The sequence below is a fragment of the Passer montanus genome, unplaced genomic scaffold, assembly GCF_014805655.1.
Source record: "Passer montanus isolate IOZ18808 unplaced genomic scaffold, ASM1480565v1 scaffold6, whole genome shotgun sequence".
NCBI classification, from domain to species: Eukaryota; Metazoa; Chordata; class Aves; order Passeriformes; family Passeridae; genus Passer; species Passer montanus.
Window position 1 is genome coordinate 10,862,281 of NW_024371037.1, and position 20,826 is coordinate 10,883,106.

Genomic DNA, 20,826 nt, shown 5'->3' on the forward strand with positions numbered 1-20,826 from the left:
CAGCCCCGCGGCGGCGGGACGGGAAGCGCGGGCGCCCCGGGGCCGGCGGGGTGCGGCGCCGGCCCCGCCGGGGTGCGAGCGGGGCAGCCGCTTATTCGGGTGTCCCGGCGCGGGGTTTTCTCGTGTGCACCCCGCGAACGAGCCATCCCCGCGGGAAGAAGTATTGCGGAGAGGGCGGTCCGGGCTGGTCCCGGCGCGCTCCTTGGGAGCGGCTTTCCAAGTTGTAGGAACCACGACAGGCGTTTGTCCCGCAGTGAGGGTGAGCACGGTGGCACTTCCCGGGAGGTTAAATTCACGCCCTCCCCAGTGTACCGCAGTCTGTCCATGCTCGGGATCCCGAGGATGCCCGGTGTTAGGAAGTGTGCGTGAGTGATGTGCAACAGCCGCCAGGCCCTAAACACCTGGTGAAACAGGCCCGCCTAGCAGCAAGGCACCAGGTAGGCAGGCTCTGGTAGCTGCAGGCAGGAGAGCCTGTTCTGACATTACCTCACGGTAAGTCTTCAAAAGATTGGTTTCCACAGAGTTACATAACAAGAAAGCAAATCCATTGTGGCTGTCTCATGATTATAAGTCATTTACTTTTGTAATTGGGAAGATAAACCTAAATTTCATGAGCTCCACACAGATATCTGTAATGCATCAGTCAGTTGGCTTTTGGCAAGACAAATCCAGGGATTTGTCTTCCACGAGGAAGGAAAATCATGTAATGTTCCTTTTGTTTTCCTTGTAGATAGCAGTGAAGTACCTGCTGTCCACCAGTTTCTTCATTTAACTTCCCCTTGGGGTCAGCTGCTTGCCAACATGCCTTCAACCGAGAACACCTCAAAACTTTTCCTGATCCTCGTGTCGCTGCTGCTGGTGCTGCCAGTAGTTGAAGCCCTGGATGCAGGAGATACCATTGCCTTCCTCCTGGGCCTCGCTGTCAGTGTTGTTGGATTCTGCGCCTGCCTTGGCTTGTACGCAAGGAGAAGGAATGGGCAGCAGTGACTTCAAGAACATGCTCAGATGAAGTGAATGTGTGAGCACAGCTTGGGGTTGGGTGTAAGACTGAGCTTTGGTTCTGGATAACTTTCAAAAAAATATGTAGTAGATATTTCTGCTAACCCCTCTTACTGTTCAGTACAACAGAGTCAAGACGGTACAAGACTACTAGTAAAAGGGATTTGTATGATCTGTCCTTATTACAAAAAGATAATAGTGATTAACTATTGCCTTAGAGAAGGGTAAAATACTTTTTGAATGAGGAAGTAAAACTACAGAGTGGCTCACAGTAAAAGTTTATAAATTTAGCATGTGAGGGAGGCCATCAACAAGTTCCATAATTTTGGTTTCAATGTTTAATCAGGAGGAAGCAGCTATTAATCTTCCAGTCAAGATGACAAGAGTTTTGAAATTAGTCCTAACTAGATAGCTAGCGAGCAGACTGCTCTAACTTGTGTGCTCACGCTCACATTCTCTGTAATGACAGTTAACACCTAACAGCTCACTTCTGCTGTCACATGGATAAGACTTAAGAGAACTAAGGAAACATGAAAGGCTTTTTTTTTCTTTTAGAGTATTTTTAGAGTATTTTTATTTTAAAATATGCCACTCCTGTAGCCTGTGTTCTTACTACCAAGTAGATACACCTAAGAATGAGATCACCATTTTTACCTAACATGTATTTCACAGAAAAGCTATGTAAATCAGATTAGGAATATGGGCTTTGTCTCTTGGTCTCTTGTTTATTTTTTGTACTCAGCTTTTTTCTAGGCACACCAGATTTAAGTCTTAGTTCAATTCGTGTTTACACTTTTTTCTCCAAAACTGAAGACTTCACTATTTTGATGAGGAATTCTGTGTATTTCTGCATTAGAAGGTTATTACAACTGTAACAAGACCATTGTGCACATGTTTCTTTTGCAATGTAGAAATAACTTGCTAAAATCCTGGGTTTAGTCAGTTAGTCCATTGTTCTTGTGTATTCCTCGTGACAAACCTATGTTGCTAGCTAAACATTTAGGCTTCCCTAACTGATGCATATGACTTCCACAAGAAGATTAGGACCAAAACCAAAGTAAAAAATCCTGGTGCAAAATGGGAGATGGAAATAGTCTTATTCTATTCATGTTCAGTCAGATTGTGTGGTATATGGTTGAAAGACAGTAGTGTGTCTAGGACCTGTTTCTTTAAGTACCAAAGGTGAAATGGCTCAGCCGAGAATGTCTGCCACAAGTCTCTCTGACTTGTTAGGGTGTTCCAGCTTGAGCCAAGGAGCACAATCTGTAACAGCAGCAGAATAAGGAGCACAGGAAGATGAGCTCTCCGCAGCTCAAAGAATTTCCTTCTGATCTTGTGCTGTGGACACTGCCACTCTTTGCTAGAAATCTTGGCTTTTATCTCTCAGAGTCGTGTGTTTTGATACTATTCTTCCATTTCCTCTGTGCCTCTGTTCAGTAGAGCACAAAGTGATGGCTATGGGCAGGTCTTATGTAAGTAATTGGGTGGGCAGATCATGTTCTCTAGATCCTGATTTCAGCATGTGGTTTTTGGAAGAAAGGGACAGAATGCACAATTACTATGTAGAAATGAAATTTACAGCCCTAAGAGGCTGTTAATTTCCCCTTCAGACAGAAGTATCACCTTTGAAAGCTGCCTAGCAGCAGTAGATTATCTGGTTAGTGATAATTCAGCTGGGTGGGTGCAAGCTCAGATTGAAGTGTGATCTTTGAAGTTCCAGTTTAGCTAAACAAAAAAAAGAAAAAGAAAAAAAAAGGCAACAAACAAACAAAACAAAAATGCCCAATAAAACCCCCCACAAAATTGCTACTATTCACTTTATAGTTTCCAAACTTAAAAAATGTTGCCATTTTTTCAGTAAAATATTAAGTCTTTCAATAGAATACATTTTAACACAAACAGATTTTCACAGACTCCTTTATCTATACCTTAGAAAAGATCCCTAGCAATAGTTTCACAGAATTGGGCAACAGTTTCACTGCAGGAGAACAAAATTGTAACACAGTTAATTATGTTCAGGCAACAGGGACATGAGACATTATATTATTTGCCCAAAGCTGTATGTACTTCATTGAAAGGTGTTTGCACAGCATAATGGCTTTGTTTGCTGGGTTCTGATAGAAGCTTTATTGTTAAAGACTTGCATTTGTCAATTACTTGAGTGCAAAATCAGATACCCCTGTTTTTCCTGTCTTAATAAACTTTGATGTATGATTTGTCAACAGCTTGATGGAGTAATTCTTAGGAAAAGGAAAATTGAGATGACACAAGTGACTGAAACTGTTGGAGTTCCTTCTGTTGACTATTATTTTCATAACTACTTTTGCTTATGTTAAATAACTTTATGAACTAATCTATTATAAGGTATGATTTCAATTAACATTTGTGTGATTGTACTTCTCATGGTCCTACTGCTTGTTTATCCCATTTCAGTAACTGTTACTTTAAAGCACTTCAGGGAGCTAGTCCCCTTACTTTCACGCAGTCAGCTTGTAGTTGCAATGAATCCTGTTTGTCTGGTACAGGGAAAACTTGAAGTATTTATTTTTCCTTTTGACTATGAATTTTCAACATATCTTACGTAGTTGCCCTTTATACCAGAAAAGCTATTTATGTCAGTTTTCTTGCTGGAGACACAAGGATCTAAAAGACCATTTTCTGTTGGTTTGGGATGGTTTGTTTTTTGGGGTTTTTTTTGTTTTTGTTTTTTTTTGTTTGTTTGTTTGGGGTTTTTTGGTTGGTTGGTTGTTTTGGTTTTTGGGGGTTTTTTGGGGTTTTTTTAAATGAAATATTATGTTCTATTGCTTTAGTTATTTGAAGTTTTTTAAGAGCTAGTTTTATCGAAGCATTTTGTAAAAATGGAGTTCTAGCTCTTTCAGGATTTCAGCTACTGCACCAATCAGTTCACTTTGTGCATTAAGCTAGTACTATTAGCAGCTGTTTTCAGAGCAGAAAGTAGAAGCAGCCTGACAATGTTCACCTCTTAACAAACACAACCTACGCTCTGATTAAAAAAAACCTGCAGGACAAGAAAGAGTAGCTTTTGACTGCTATGATTTCCATATGCTTTAACAATAGTGTAGCTAAAACACTGCCATCCTAAAACATTTAACAGTCCGTGTACAGTCTCTTTGTGAATGGACAGAAGGACTTCACTTCTCCTGACATACCTTCACGTGCTGCACACCAGCTAGGCTTTACCATTCTGCTGTGTACAGCAGTACCTGGGGCTGGAATACAAAGGTTTCACACAGCTCCTAATGCACTTGCTTCTCTAGGTGTGTGCTGGTAAACCTCTTTCTCCTACTCAGATAAATCCTGCTGCTGGTGATGCTGCTTTAATACTGTTGTAAGGCCTGGCAGTTCTATGTCTTGCATTTGAGGACCTTTATATGTTTGCAGGTATTAATGCTTGCATCCCAATTATATCCTTGGAACAAAGTAGAAGGAGAATCACTGTCTTACAATGGAATCACAGGAAATAGTTGGTGTCTCCAGGATACTGTGTTGTGCTTCTCAGCCACTATGCCTTTCCATGGGAGCTGTCCCTGGACTAGCCCAGACTCTTGTGTACTGACCAGACACAGTTAAACACAGTCTGAAGCCCTGGTTCCTCTTTGCATAATGCCCTTTACATAAGCTATGTGAGAAGGGGAGTTCACTGTTTATAACAAGATAAACATTGTTAAATTGATGAACTGATTTACACTAAATGGTAAATGCACTAATTACTATGCTAGAGAAGTAATCTTTCCATTCATTTCTACATCTGATGAAAGGTTTGGCAGATCAAACTGGTGTAATGATGAGATTGTTAGGAGTAGTGGAAAGGAGAGCTTGAGGCTGGTGTCCTCCCAATTTACACTTGAACAAAGAGTAAATCATCTGAAGTCAACAGGAAGTATGTGTTGTTCACCAGACGAAAAAAGTGAGACTACTAATTCAGAACCAAATGCAGCAAAACATACTGGGCAAGATCTAATGGGACTACTGATACACAGGACCCAAACTATTTAATTCCTGACAAAATCAATATTCAGAACTTTCAAATTACAGGTTTTTAATACATTAGACACTGACTACATTGCTAAATGTTCAATTCTTAAAGAATGTAAACAGTTTTTAAATTACAAAGATTTTTCAGTTCACATTAATACATAGTAACACCAAATATTACATTTGGAAAACAAGTTTTCCAGCAAGGAACCTGAATTTACATACCAGGTATGATATGGTAAATAACATAAAAGTACATCTTTCTTTGAACTGAAATTTAAAGAACAATAAAATTATATAGGCATTCAAAATATTTCCAAATTTCCTCAGCTCAGTTTCTCTGTAATGGATCTTGAAAATGTGTGGGAAGCTCTGTCACATTAAGGTACAGGCATACTAGCAGTCAGCAGAGCCTTTTGTTTCTGGATCATTCATCTGATGAGATCAAAACAGAGATTTCCATGAGAAGAATAAAACAAAATATCCCTTTAGTGTGCTAAGCAAAGAGACCCATATAGTCATAGAGTCAGAGTCTTAAGGGGTTTGAATGGCCCTTAAAGACCATCTAGTCCCAACCTTCCCTGCCATATGGGAAGGGACACCTCCCACCAAACCAGGTTGCTCAAAGCCTTATCCAATCTGGCCTTGAACACTGCCAGGGTTGGAACATCCACACCTTCTCTGGGCAACCTCTTTGTGTCTCACCACCATCACAGTTAAGTTTCTTCCTAATATCTAACCTAAGTTTCCTCTTTTTCAGTTTGTACCCATTACTCACTGTCCTGCCACTACAGTTCCTGATGAAGTGTCCATCTCTGGCTTCCCTGTAGGCCCCCTTCAGATACTGGAAGGCTGCTGTGAGGTATCCATGCAACCTTCTCTTCTCCAGGCTGAACAGCCCCAACTTTCTCAGCCTGTCTTTTAGGGGAAGTGCTCCAGTCAGCTTCATGGCCCTCCTCTGGACTTGGTCCTAGAGTTCCATGCCCTTCTTCTATTTGGGAGCACCAGGACTGTACCCAGTAGTCCAGGTGGGGTCTCACAAGAGCAGAGTAGAACAGGAGAATCACCTCCTTTGACCTGCTGGCCACACTCCTCTTGATACAGCCCAGGACAGCTGGTTTTATGGGCTGCAAGTGCACTCTGATGAATCATGTAGAATTTTTCATCAACCATTACCCCCAAGTCTTTCTCTGCAGGGCTGCTCTCAATCACCTCTCCACTCAGCCTGTAGGTGTGTCTGGGATTGCCCTAACCCAGGTATAGGACCTTGCACTTGGGCTTGTTGAACTTCATGAGATGAGGTTCACATGGGATCACCACTTGAGCCTGTCAGGGTCCCTCTGGAAGGCACCTCTTTCTTCTGGTGGGTCGCCTGCAGGACACAGCTTGGTGTCATCAGCAAATTTGCTGAAGGTGTATTACACAGCATAAGTGAAGGCCTAAAAGCAGAGTGCCCTCCATTAGAGGTGCAAACATTAGAGGCAGGGAAGAGAGAACTGTGTCCACAAGCACACTGATGCCGAAAACTAAATGTTGCTGCTGGGGTTAAAGTTTGTGTTCTGCTTCTGTCTTCCTGTATTGGCCATGTTCCTCCTCACTAGTCATTGTCTTGGAAATTTCAACTGGAACCAACAGTACTGGCAGATTTCTCAGCTGCCATTCACTCAAGGCACTAAAATTTTACATACATCTTCATAATGCTATGCTCCTCTTGGCAGGTATAAAAGCATGAAAATTACCTTCTTTTCCTGAACAGAGCTAAAACACTGCAGAGGAACACAGTTCTGTAAAACTTAGAAGAGAATGGTCTGTCTTTTTCTTCTGTTTTTCCATTCTTCTGTTTGTGCAGCTGACTGTACACACTGTGACAGTGCTAATAATAAATAAAATAACTCCATGGCATTCTCTACCCTCTCACAGAAAACCAACCATCCTAAAACATGACCGATTTTAATCTCAGCAGAATTAAAGTGAAGACAACAGTCACTTTATCAATATCTGTTCACTTTCCATTTCATGAGTTACCTGTGAAATGAGAATGTCTTTAATTCTAGAACTTTTCAAGGACATTTTCTGCCAATGTATTTCTGAACTGATATGGTTATGGAAATTACATGCTCAATACCTGCACTTATTTCTCAGTCTTTAACGTAACATGATTGTTCATAAGTCCCATGGTAGCAGTTTTAAATTTTATTTTTTATCTTATCAAATGACCTGGAAGATCAGCAGAAGCCAAATTGTCTCATTTTTCCTCAACAGAGCATGTATTTATTTCAGCATCTGCATGAAAAGCAAGGAACAGTTAAGCTTTTCAAAACTGTGATCTTTTCAGAAATGCCGTTTGTAATCAAATTCCAAAAGACTATCCAGTATTTGTAGACAGTATATAATCTATAAAATATTATATATCTACTGAAGACAAAGGAAGTCCTTTTTCATAAAAAGTAATAATAAAAAATAAAACTAAGAATGTTGATTGTATATAAGGAGCAGTAGCCAATAAGAAACCACTATTCAGCACTAAATGTCACACAGCCATGTCTTTCATCCTATCATATTTGCAGAATACAATAGAGTATTGCAGGAAAAAACCCGATAAATCACAAAAATATTTTTATATTAAAAATCTACAAAAAGTGCTTTTCAGAGAACAAGTGCATATTATTTGTAATAATTATGGTTCTAGTGCAAATCTCAATGAAGTCAGCCCAAAAAAGATTATTGCCTTAAATTGAAATCAAGCTCTTCTAAAGAGGTGATCATACTGCCTTCTGAATTCCACATAACTTTGCCACAGCCATCCCCCATGCCAAGGCTATGGCAGCAGGCTGTCCTGATGCACAGGATGCTGGCTAACCTCAAATCCTGCCTAGGAAGCGACAGGCAGCTGTGTCTCCCTGGGTGCCAAAAGCATGCCCAGGCCACTGCTACCCTCTCGCTCCATAGATTCATCTCCTGCTGTGAAGAAAGCCAAATAGGTGATGAGCTATTTGTTTAAACATTCAGGAATAGCTGTGTGGCTGATACATCTTTAACCTTCCATGCCAGATTTCACATTTCAAAATTTAGTATTGTTGGTACACCTAATTTTAAAAACCCCAGTATATAATCCTTTAAAATACAGCATCCATGTGGGCTGGGGTGAATACATCTAGGAGAAGTAGAAAAGCAGAGGACACTGTCAGATGAAAGGATAGGATATTCTAAATTGTCCATCCAAAAAAAGAGAAAACAGAAATCATCTTTGGGAAGAGTCTGAGCCAAGAAATGTACAAGGTGACCTCCAGAGGTCCTTTCCAACCTAATTTACTGTGTGATTCTATGAAATCCTAGTTGTAAATTGGATGCATAAACAGAAGCTCGATTCATTCGTATCTTCATTGCAAACAAGGATATATTTGTGGTGAACAAATCTAATCACAGTGTGAGCCCATAGGGAACCTGACTGCAAAAGCTGTGAGGCTGTTCAGTCATCATGTAAGACCACAGGGAAACCAGATGTACCAGGATTCTCCCACTGTGTCTAGTGAAACTCAATCCCTGAGGCATTAAAAGGTTAGGGAAAAAAGGGAGAAAATGCAACACATGTACACTAATCCTCTTTTCGGAGTGGGATTTTTAGAAATGGGTTTATGGGGCTAGTACTGTACTCCAATGGAATTCAACTGCTTCAGTGTAAAGCCCCAAATGTGAATTATGTTAACTCCTGCCCAAGTCAACATTTTGAAAATATTAAGATTTGACAGCAAGAATAAAAGACCTGGTTGCACATGGAGCTCCCATTGGCATCAGTGGGAGTTTAGGACAAGGTCGAATGCAAAATACAAGTTTGGATGCAGTAGACACGTTGATAGGATGGAGGGGACCCTGCATTTGACCAGTAGTGCACCTTGCACCATATGGTGCTCATTGGGAACTGCAGCCACATTAGTCTCCATCTACATCTCTTTCCTTAGAAAAATATTAGCTGAATTATTTATTGTGATAACTGAATGCCAAATTTTCATCTGGTTTAAAAACAGCCTGAAGTTGCTGAAATCAGTGCAGTCATCCTGATTTAAATTCATTTTAAACAGAAAACACAAGAGGCTTCATTCTGACCTTGCACCAGCCCTTATACTTCTGTGTAATGCAGCAGAATTATTCTTGATTTCCATTTATGTGAAAATCTAATTGGTTCTTAAAATAGATTCTGTCTTTTTTTTTTCTCTCAGTCTGCTACCAGTAAATTATTTGACCTACATCTTAATAAATATTAGGGAAAAAAATAGTCTCCCCACTCTTATTCCACAAATACACTTTAGAACTTGCGTATTCAACTTAGACTCTACTGATTTGCCCCTTCCCAGGATTTATCAAGAAAGGCAAAGGAAAATCCATAAGTCAACCCATGCTCAGGGACACCATACTAATATAAAGTGCTTCTTTGCAGACTTTTAATGTATGTGTGCTATACATGTCTGATGTACATCTGCTTACCTTGCTGCCTTGTTGTTCTCACTATTTCAGTAATAAAAGCAATGTGTGTTTGTGGCAAACTGTTCCTTAGGAGCTCCTTTACCTAGTCTACATGAGGTTCTATGTATTAAATAAGAACTTCATAGATTTTCTTTTCCTGTCCAAAAGTAACACTGAAATCCCAGTAAAAAGGATTACATGCTCTCAATTTCAGAAGGGCCAGCAAGGAAATTATTATAGCTATAGATAGAAATGTAAAGGACTAGAAATCTGAAATTTCATGAGTTTTGCCAGAGGTTTCTCTGCTTAACTCCCAATAGATTTAATGGTATTAAGAATTAAAATCTCTTCTACTTTCAAAGGGACACTGACCTTCCAGTAGTGAATGTAAAGCATGTGATCACTTTATGTACTACCAAAATAATCTGAAATTGACTGTACATAATAATTGCCAGTCTGCTGTGTTAATATATCATAATGTCAACTGTTGTAACTCAGGACAATGAAAGTTGCCCAATTAAGTGTAAAATACAGGCTTTGGGAAATAAATGTCCTAGAAACAGGGCAGAGCCACAGACAGACATACCTTAGATGTACTCTTTCAGGCAGTAGTAGCTAAGCAATTTGGTCAGTAAGAATTCTATGTCCTCTTAAAGCACCGGGTTTTTGGTTTTTCATTATCTGGTGTTGCATCCCCACTTTCCTTTTGTCCTGGACTTCAAAAGCTACAACCTGGTCTCACAAGAAATACATTCTTAGTAAATAAACCTTATGAGTGAAAAAATGTGGTTTTCATTTTTTAAACAGTTAATCCCTGCCACCTGCTTACAGGAACTATTTCTGGTCTTATTTCAAAGGCAGAGAAAGATGTGACTTTTATGAAACTGGGACATTTGTAAAGAGTATTATAAGTATATATGTTTCTTTAAACTTACTACCAAAGTAATAGAAACCCATAAACTACACTGGTTCCAAAAGTTCCTTCTAGGATGCTAACACAGAACAGACCAGAACAAATCTCTCACCATCCCTTGGTAGAGAGGCTTAAGAAATCCTTTTTCAAAACTGCTATATAATGCACTTTTTTTCACATCACAGCATACCTAAGCCTTAAACCATAATGCCAAAGCCTACTAGACTTGAATCTCATCCTTCATTTTAGCACTTGGAAGTTCAATGTTAAAGTCTCAACTTATTCTTACTACAAGTAATTATTCATCCTCTTACTTTTCTTGTATTTTTCAATTTCAGAAGCCCTCAGGCATGAATTAACATGTAGGATTTTTACATTAAAGAAAATAATTTTGCTTTCTGTTTGAAAGTGTATCTGTTTATTAAGAACTATACTTAAATAGCCATACCCCAAATTTACAGACTTTTAAGTAAAGGTTAAAGAGTTTAAAGGTGGAAAACCTACCTCACCTTAAAATAGTTTTGGTTTAAGTCTGTTCATAATTGTATTTCAAGAATGCCAAATATACCAGAACTCTGGAAGTTTCACAATTAAGGCCTTTACTTTCGCTCTCTCCAACTTCTCACTGTATCCACCAAAGGTTATCCTATCTCCATTTATTGTCTAACTAGGTTTGCCTAAATTGGCCAAAAATTAATTTGAATCTAGCCTTGTTATTCCACTAATTTTATGTTTTCAACTGTCTCTGTCTGGCTGTGACAGCAGAAAATAACTTCTTACATTCCTGCTACAAGTTTTTTTTCTGCTTTCTTATGTCTTACTCCAGAATGGCCATTAAGTTACCTTCCCTTTTTTAACTTTTGCTTCTCTTCCCAAGATGTGATCCATGTTTTGGTAACTAACCTATATGGGAATATAAATCATTCAGACATAAAGAGCAATTGTCAGATCTTTAAGTCTGAAGGTCTTCCATCTGATTTCAGCTTGCCAGCATTTCATTATGTTCCATGGTTGGCCTTGTGGCAGTGTCCTTTGAAAATTCAGTGCACTAAATAGGCTAGGAAAAAAGAAAGAATATTCTTTTTATCAATACAGAGCATGCATGTTGAAACAGGTACATCTTGAGGACCCGTAAATTCAAAGAGAATTCATACGTTTTACATAAACTCTTGAAATTGCCATAGCTTTGTTATGCATGCATACCTATGAAGAGATATTTTATATATATATATATATTATATATATATATATATATATATTATAATAGAGAGATACAGTATATCAACTAAATGTTCTGTTAGCTTTTGAAGCATTACATTAATACCAAATTTAAAATGCAGCACAGAATTACGCAACAGATATTATTTACTTGGTTACTGCTGGTACTGTACTGAGAGGAACTGGTGTGTTGACTCATTAAAAGAGCACTTTTTTGTCTACATACATATCTCAGATTAGGAAAAACAGATTAATATTATTTGGATCTCTTATTTCCACATTTTGTTTTAATAACGGAGAACAAATAAGTACAGGGAGACTTAATAAAATTATGCAGTCAGGAATTGTAAGAGCTTAAGAGGTAGTTTAATTATCTAAAATATGACTGTAGCAGAATCCTTCAAAAAGGACCAAGAAATCCTTCACTGCAGCAGCAGAAATACTTTTCAGTGCTAACTTTTCAATTGACATTTGATATTTGCCCTTTAGACTTTAGGATGAAAACTTTCCTTACACATACAGAACTGACTAGAGCGTGCAGTGCAGAATCCCAGTGGTCCAGATGTGACACAGAGCATAACCTAGATGTCTTGCTCCCAGCAATGTCCCTACCAGAGTCTGACCTGAGTGCTGTGTTCAGGTAAGGTACAGCAGCAGTAGTGAATGCCCCAATGCTGCAGGAAATCCAGCTTTTTTTACACCTAGTACTTAATGACATTGCACAAAACAGAAGAGCTGGAATTCAAGCCCAGTCTCCCAGCTTCAAAAAAAGTTCTCTGAAGTACTAGACAGTAGAGTCCTGGAAAGCATGGTCTCCTGTTTATCCTGGATTCTCCAGCTATTAAAATGCAACAGCAATGAGAGAGGGAGAGTGAGATGTGGGCAAAAAAGACTGACTTCCTTGTTTGCTGCTTAGGATACTTGCCCCTTACAGCAAGATTTAGGTCCTGGTCTCAGCTCCATAGCCTGATATTATGTAATAATGAGAAAACAAAGAAAAACCAGCACTAAACCCTCTGTGTAGCTGGGACCAGATCCCATGCATTTCTCCTGCCAGCAGACTGTCTTGTGTAGTACAGGGCAACATCCTGATTCTGCTCAATTTCTCACTCTTTTCTTTAAATATCACACTCAAATACTGCCTGACCACATGAAAATACTAGTCCAATTTAGCAAAAGATACTGCCATTTGCTACAGTTAAGCTTGATTAGTTTTGCAGGTGGCATTTCAAAGAAAACACTCCTTCTTTCATACCTCCATGAAACAGGCAATGCAGTAGGAAATGAATATTTACAGTTTTAGAGTTACGACCAAGATGCATTCATGCAGTTCCTCCTACCATGCCTTCACAGTGCTGTTCTGATAGTATCTGCAGAATTCAAACTGTTGTGTTTCTTAAAAAGATCACCTACCTTTACTGAGAGGCTCTTCCTTGCATCCTCACAAATGTAAAAACTTAAAATTATTTCTCCTTATTCTACATATAAATGGGAATATTTCGTGCTTAATATCCAACAAACTGACAAAATGGGACCATGGTTCTAGGCATCAAATTATTTGCAGTGAACAGTTAACAGGTGATCTGACAAGAATATCCAAAACTATTTTCACTTTCTACATCATAAGACCCAAAGCTTGGTAGTACAATATATATTCATGGTAACTGCTTGCAAAATCAATGTTCACCCTCCAACTCAGACCTTACAGATTTGACTCTCCATTGTCTCAATCTTGTGCATTATACCCTTTAAAACAATTTATATTTTATTTACAGAGCTTTACAGCAATCCAGAGTCATTACACAATACTATATAATACACACATATATACATATACGTCATATCTATACTTAAATATATAAAATGTGTACACTGTATGTGTTATCTTAAAACTTGAACAACAGATTTTTAGGAAGGCTATGCCTAGATGTGAACTGGTCATATCAGCAAAAAATAAATATTTCTTACCTTGACACTGTTAATTTTTGTTCCTAAGCACAGCCTAAAAGACAGCTTTGAAAGATGTCAGTGACAGTTATCCTATTTTATCCTATTATTTTTAAATCCCCCCTCAGTATATTGCTAGAAATAGAAAATTCTATTGTCAAATAGTCTCTCTAATCCTACAACATACTGTCCATGGTTCACCTCTAACCTACCTTAAAGATAGTAGAAAATGGAAGTATTTGTGTATCTCAGCTCTACAAAAATGATTGATTTGACATATATCCCTATGCACTGATAATAGTCATGCAAATAATTCCATGAGCACAGGAAGAAATGGTGCAGTAAGTGCAGCAGAGGCACGAGGAGCTCAGCAGTGTGGCTGTGGATCGGTTTGGTACTGCACTGCTCAATGGGATGTGCAGCCTGTCACAAAACCAGCACGGCCTTTGCTACCTGCCATTCTGCCCCAGACACAGAAACCACAGTGACATATCCAGGGTCCTGTTCGGCTGCACAGCTGAGCGTAGCCAAGCCTGGTCACCATGACACCAAACAGGAAAGGGACTAGAATTCCAGGCCACGGCCAGTTTTGACTAGCAGATGAATCACTGTATACTGAAGCCTCAGTTACAGACCACAGTCCCTAGGGAGGTGTGGACAGTCTGAAACTGGAGGCCAGCCAAGGGAAAAAGGTAAACTCTAGGACAAGCAGCCAACACCTACATTCACAAAATTTATAGGAACCTCACCTGCTTCTGAGACCTCTCTGCTCATGATTCACTAGAATCAGCCTTCAGGTTTAAAAGAGAAGGAAGGAAAGAAATATGTGTAAATTCACTTAGCCATTATATAGCTTTATGACAGAAGGTATATGAAAAATAATGAACCATAATCACTCCTTTCATTAGGCCCCAACTACATGCTAATAATCTCTAGTGAACCAACAGCACTAAAAGGGATGGGAGAAAAACCTGCTAACCCAGCAGTCCCCCCAGCCAAAGATTATTCAGCACATATCCATATATGCTGGAAAACTATGACAGAGCTTGGGATAGACTAGGTTTACATTACAGGCAAAGTTATGTGCATCTCACATGAGTCTCTCTGTGCTAGATATTGGATGCACAAATATGGACACAGTTCAGCTGGAAGAAGGCATCTTTCCCCTGTCTCTCAAGCATTTTCAAGTTTGTCTCTCAAGGCAAGCATTCTGCTCTGTAATGTCACTAACCCCATTCATTTTGCTCCACAGTGTTCCACTGGTGCCTATAATGGTGATAGGAAAAATGTGTTCCTGAATGCTGTGATTGGCACTGTTAATGACCATGACACTGCAGAGCTGCTCTGTGCTTCAGCAGGGTTAGCTGATTTCAAGACCTGAATTTCCATTTAGCAAGGTAAACCAGAAGTATTGTATAGCTGTGGGAAAGCATTTTACTGAAAATCAAATGTTAAAATCGCATAGACAAAAGGACTATAAAACATAATACCTGAGAAGGGGTGAGGTGCACAAAAAAACACAAACCAAACACTTTGTTTAAAAAACAAAATCTACAAGCTTTCTAGAGCTAACAGACAACATTTCTAAAATCACTGTAACACTGTAGTAAATTAACAAATCTTGCCATGTTAGTGGTCCTGAGCTGCTGGCTTGCATTGACAGGAAACCTTTTCTTGTATGGCATGCTCCCCTTCTACCCAAAAGTCATTGATACAGTGCCATAAGCTAAGACAGGGGAACAGTCACTGAAGAGGCCAAGGTTGCTTAGCCCTGCATCAGAAACAAATCATCATTAGCGTGGCCCTGGGCCAGTGCTCCCAATTCAACTTCTAAATTCTGGAATGCTTTCTACCTGTTTTTTACCAGATTGTTTTCATATCATTTGTTAGATAAGCCTCATGCAAAAATTATGTTTTTCACCCATGGTGATTTAGTCATGAATTCCTAATGTGTTCAGCTGCTTTCAAATATTTTGGTTGTTGAATTTTACCACTGTGATGTATTCGCATTACCGTATGTCATGCAGAGAAAAACAAATAGTGAATGGAATGTATTTACAGTGGTTGAAAGACATATTTTATTGTAGATTATACTCAAAGATCTACAATTAATTGGATTAATTAAACAGCAGATGAAAATACATTAAATAAATGAATCACTATTTCTGTAAGACCATTCCGTGTGTCTGTGCATATGCTTCAACAAATCCCATCTACAAGACTTTTAAGGAATAGTATTTTATCTTTTGTATAGAGAAAGAAGAAAGTATTCTCCCTCTTGTTCCACATTCATTTACCAAAACATCAACAGGTTTTGTGGCATAGAAAGAGAGTGGAGAGACTGGATTTAGCAGGAACTTTACTAAGTTTGGTTCACATTGTCTTGATGTTCTGGCAAGAGGTTCTTTCTCCTACCTAGGTGTGCAGGTAAAAATAGTCTTCCTGAGGTCTGCAGCTGAGAGTCCTGCTGTAGGCACAGTTCCTGAGGCATCTTTACAGTGCTGCCCATATTAATTAAAAACTGTTGATGGAATAAGAATTTCAATGCTTCCCACTAACAAAACTGCAAGTTCAGAATAATTCACATTAAAAGACTTGTTATACAGACACATAAGATAGTGCCTACCCTCCACTATGAAAAAAATCTAACCAAACAACCTAAAACTTGAACTAAGCAAATTGCATAAAGATTACATTTTGAATATTACATTATTTATATATTTGCATGGAGAGATCCAAGATGAAAGTATTAGAAAAATACTCTTGAGTATTCTTAACAGTTCAAAAATACTATTGCAACAAATGTATCATCTTGAAACTACTTTAGATACTGTGAAATTCCTTTTTTTCCCCTTCTATGGAGCTTCATCATCGATCTGCATCACTGTGGATGTGACTGGCTTTATCTAAGTCACTTGTTACCACTCATCCTTGGCCATGAAAACAAGCACAGTAATTCTTCAGTAATTCAGTAATTCTTCAGCAATTCAGTAATTCTTCAGCACAGTACAATACATATATGGTGCACAAACAACAGAAACAACATATGAACCTTCCTTTGACTCACTAACACTCTCTTTTCTCTTTTCCCCTGTAATCATATATGTAAAACCACCATTTCTGAAGTCCAGCATCTTAAAAATGTACCTTATCTTTTTCAATGCACAAGTGCAAGTTAACATTGCTAAGTACCCACGGCCACTGTTAATTTGCATTTTTAACTACCTGAGGTGCAAGTGAAGTCAAGTAATTCCATGTCCACACTACCTAAACTGCACAATAACTGAACTTAACATTGCTACAGTGATGTAGCAGTTTATCTACAAAACCTAAATGCAGAAGATGTGTCCAGTCTTTGAAATTCAGTCCTAGTGAACAAACTGGCAAAATGGCACAGTTCCTGAGGCATCTTTACAGTGCTGCCCATATTAATTAAAAACTGTTGATGGAATAAGAATTTCAATGCTTCCCACTAACAAAACTGCAAGTTCAGAATAATTCACATTAAAAGACTTGTTATACAGACATATAAGATAGTGCCTACCCTCCACTATGAAAAAAATCTAACCAAACAACCTAAAACTTGAACTAAGCAAATTGCATAAAGATTACATTTTGAATATTACATTATTTATATATTTGCATGGAGAGATCCAAGATGAAAGTATTAGAAAAATACTCTTGAGTATTCTTAACAGTTCAAAAATACTATTGCAACAAATGTATCATCTTGAAACTACTTTAGATACTGTGAAATTCCTTTTTTTCCCCTTCAATGGAGCTTCATCATCGATCTGCATCACTGTGGATGTGATTGGCTTTATCTTTTTTAAGTCACTTGTTACCACTCATCCTTGGCCATGAAAACAAGCACAGTAATTCTTCAGTAATTCAGTAATTCTTCAGCAATTCAGTAATTCTTCAGCACAGTACAATACATATATGGTGCACAAACAACAGAAACAACATATGAACCTTCCTTTGACTCACTAACACTCTCTTTTCTCTTTTCCCCTGTAATCATATATGTAAAACCACCATTTCTGAAGTCCAGCATCTTAAAAATGTACCTTATCTTTTTCAATGCACAAGTGCAAGTTAACATTGCTAAGTACCCACGGCCACTGTTAATTTGCATTTTTAACTACCTGAGGTGCAAGTGAAGTCAAGTAATTCCATGTCCACACTACCTAAACTGCACAATAACTGAACTTAACATTGCTACAGTGATGTAGCAGTTTATCTACAAAACCTAAATGCAGAAGATGTGTCCAGTCTTTGAAATTCAGTCCTAGTGAACAAACTGGCAAAAGGTATTTAGAAGTCTAAGGATACAGGTAAGTATCTAAAGAGATTTTTAGAAGCATATAGGTTTTTCTTTGCAGGACAAAGCATTTTTCAGATGTTTGGCAGATAAGTTTTTTTGTATTTAAACCTTCATTTATTCCTGTGTAAAAGTGCAGCATAGATCTACTTTTAAGAACAAAGATTAATTTTCAAAACCAACTATGAAATATTTTTTTAAAATACTGAATTAAATGCTTTTGATAAATATTTATAAAACATCAGAGGGTCTGGCTAAATGCTAACATTAAAAATATATTTATTATCCCTAAGAATTGTTATAGTCACATGAATGCAATTTTGTTGTAGGCAAAAAGATGCATCACTGAGGCAGAGACCACTGAAGAGATTTTCAGCGTGGGGTGAAATTTATGTTTGTGTTGAGAGCCAACCCAGGAGCCAGACACTGCCAACAAATGTCTTTACTCTGAAAACACTTTACTAAGGATAAGAACCAAATATATTGCAGGTGACATTCTCTATTGTGCAGGGGTCCTACACAGGTCTCTGTATTATACAAGTCCTACTTAAATACTGTTCCAAACTTGCACAAATCTACTGCACGGGCAAGAAAGTTCCCTTGAAAAAATTCCTTGAGCCCTTTGAAAAGGATGCAGTTTAGTAGCATCTATCACAGTTTCTCAAGCAATACATAAATCTTGTGTTGGCCTCTGCACAGGGGTAGGCACACCTTGTAGATTATTTCTCCTGTGTTGTAGAAATATTGGAAAATCCTACAGAGCTTAAATTCACATTATGCAGGATGGGTTGAAATTGTGTATATATAAATTTCAAGACAGTCTGTAAACACATTAATTACTGAAATGTTTTAGCTATTGACAGCTTCTGGCCCCATGCTGAAATCCTCATTCCACTGAAATAATTGAGAGACATTACTGACCTTAGTGAGGACAATATGTCAACCCATCTTTTCAACTGTAATCACTAGCCTTTCTTCTAACCCAATCTCTACCTCAGACTCCATTAGTGAGATTTCTCAGTGTCAGACTTCTCAAAACCCTCTCCCATTCTGAGGAAAAGGTTCAAAACCATGGGAATTACCCAGCATCCTCACCTGATTCACAACTGTGAATTTCAAGGCACATATCCTCAAAAGAAAAGGATGGCAGTTACCCCAAATGCTGCTTACACACCAACAAATTCCTCTGCAATAGTATTGAACTGTGCCCCATGTCTGCACTCAAGATCTTGGCTCCTTGGCCACATGCACCCAAGCATCACCTCATGGGAAAGAGCTGCCCAGACCTGCAGATGATATCAAAGACTGAGAATATCAAAGTAGGATTCTCCAAAAAGATTATCGTGATCTGGGAATGGACTTAGTGGATCCAATTCACTAAACAGTGTTCCTTGGTCATTCTTGAAGAGTACCTAATTTGGAGAAAATCCTAAAGACTTGGAATTCAGAATCCTCAGTCACCACCAACAAAGCTGAGTATTTCACCAGTTATTTTCATGGCCATGATACTTAAATAACTCAAACAGGAGAAAATGAAAGAGCTCTGTGCCATAACTCTCAAGAACTTTAGAGCAGAGCTGTCCAAACCTGAAGATGGTTCTCATCTTTGATCTAAATCAGAAAATCAGTGAAATCATCTCGCCTCTCTCTTTTTCTAGTGAAAGTTCTAGTCAGTCTGCTGCTAACTCTAATAAGGTACATGAACCTTCTTTTGATTGTGCTTGTACTTCACTTACACTCTCTTCTTTCTACCCTTCCTTCATGGAGCACAGCAGTATATAATTACGAAAAGAAAAAAAGTCAAGGAAAGATATTTATTTCCCTAAGAGTAATCACTTCTTCTGGAATGCTTGTTTGGGACCATGGGTCCCTGTGTTTTGAAGCTTCCATTGTGTTCCCCTTAGTGTTACCCCCACCCCCCCCTCCACCCCCTTATACTGTGTAGTGGACAATTTATTCAAGATTCGGGATCCTTCCTTGTGCCAAAACCCCAAGAAATTCTTCTTGGCTACCCCCAATCCACCCACTATGCAACTTGGGCTGCTTCACACTTTTTTTTTTCTGAACCTTTCTAGTCCAGCTGTTTTGAAGAACTAGTTGGCACAGACCTCATCACCTGTCCTTTCATATCTCTTCTCCCTGCCTTCCAACTGTTCTTGCTTTCTGGAGCCATCTTTTTCTGACATCTGCCTTCAACTTCCAGATTCTCAGCCCCATGACTCTTGGATATTTTTCCCCCTACATGGAGGACATGACCTGCTTCCTATGCAACAGTTTAACACAGCATCGTGTCACTCCACTCTTCTCACTTTGCAGCAAAGGTTTCTCTTGACTGACTCTATCCTTACAACAAACAGAATGGAGTTCAAGCCATATGATGGACTTTAGATTTGTGACTCAAAATGAGACTATCTGCTCCCTAATGCATATCTTTCTCAGTGATTTCTGTGATAGGAAACTAACTTTGTTATGTGGCGCTTCAATCTAGATGTCTACATTTTGCTGAACAAAATTAGAACGCTTGTTCTCAGGTTATGCCTGTGACGACAAATCGATTTATGCTGAACTGGTGGTTGAACACTGAATGAATTCTGAAGTTCACAGGTTACTTCTAAGCAGTTTTTTGCAGGTCTAAAAGGAGAGCAAGTTTTAAAATGTTATATAGCAATATAATTTTGTAACAGCTCTAAAAGAAAGCCCAGACAGAAAAAAAAAAAGTTAAAACATGTGGCACTGGAACTATTTTATGACAATGATGATTGTGTTTCATTGTTTACTTCTAACAAAAAAATCATCATTCTTACACATAGCAGAGTGTAAAAATAGGCCCTGACCATGACCATACTACAGTCATTCAGTACCACATATTATAAATCTTCCTAATCTTGCATTGCAAATGTTTCATGTCCATGCATGGCATTTGGAGAACTCTGTATTAGAGAGACCATTAAAGCTATTTCCTTGCCCT

The 20,826-nt window shown here is 38.6% G+C and overlaps 1 protein-coding gene across 1 annotated transcript; it reads left to right on the forward strand.

Annotated features, from left to right (window-relative positions):
- Window positions 1–708: 708 nt before the first annotated feature.
- On the forward strand, window positions 709–3,224 carry SMIM30 (small integral membrane protein 30). Its single transcript, XM_039726902.1, has one exon. The coding sequence runs from the start codon at window positions 802–804 to the stop codon at window positions 985–987; it is 186 nt and encodes a 61-aa protein (XP_039582836.1). The 5' UTR covers window positions 709–801; the 3' UTR covers window positions 988–3,224.
- The last annotated feature ends 17,602 nt before the right edge of the window (window positions 3,225–20,826 follow it).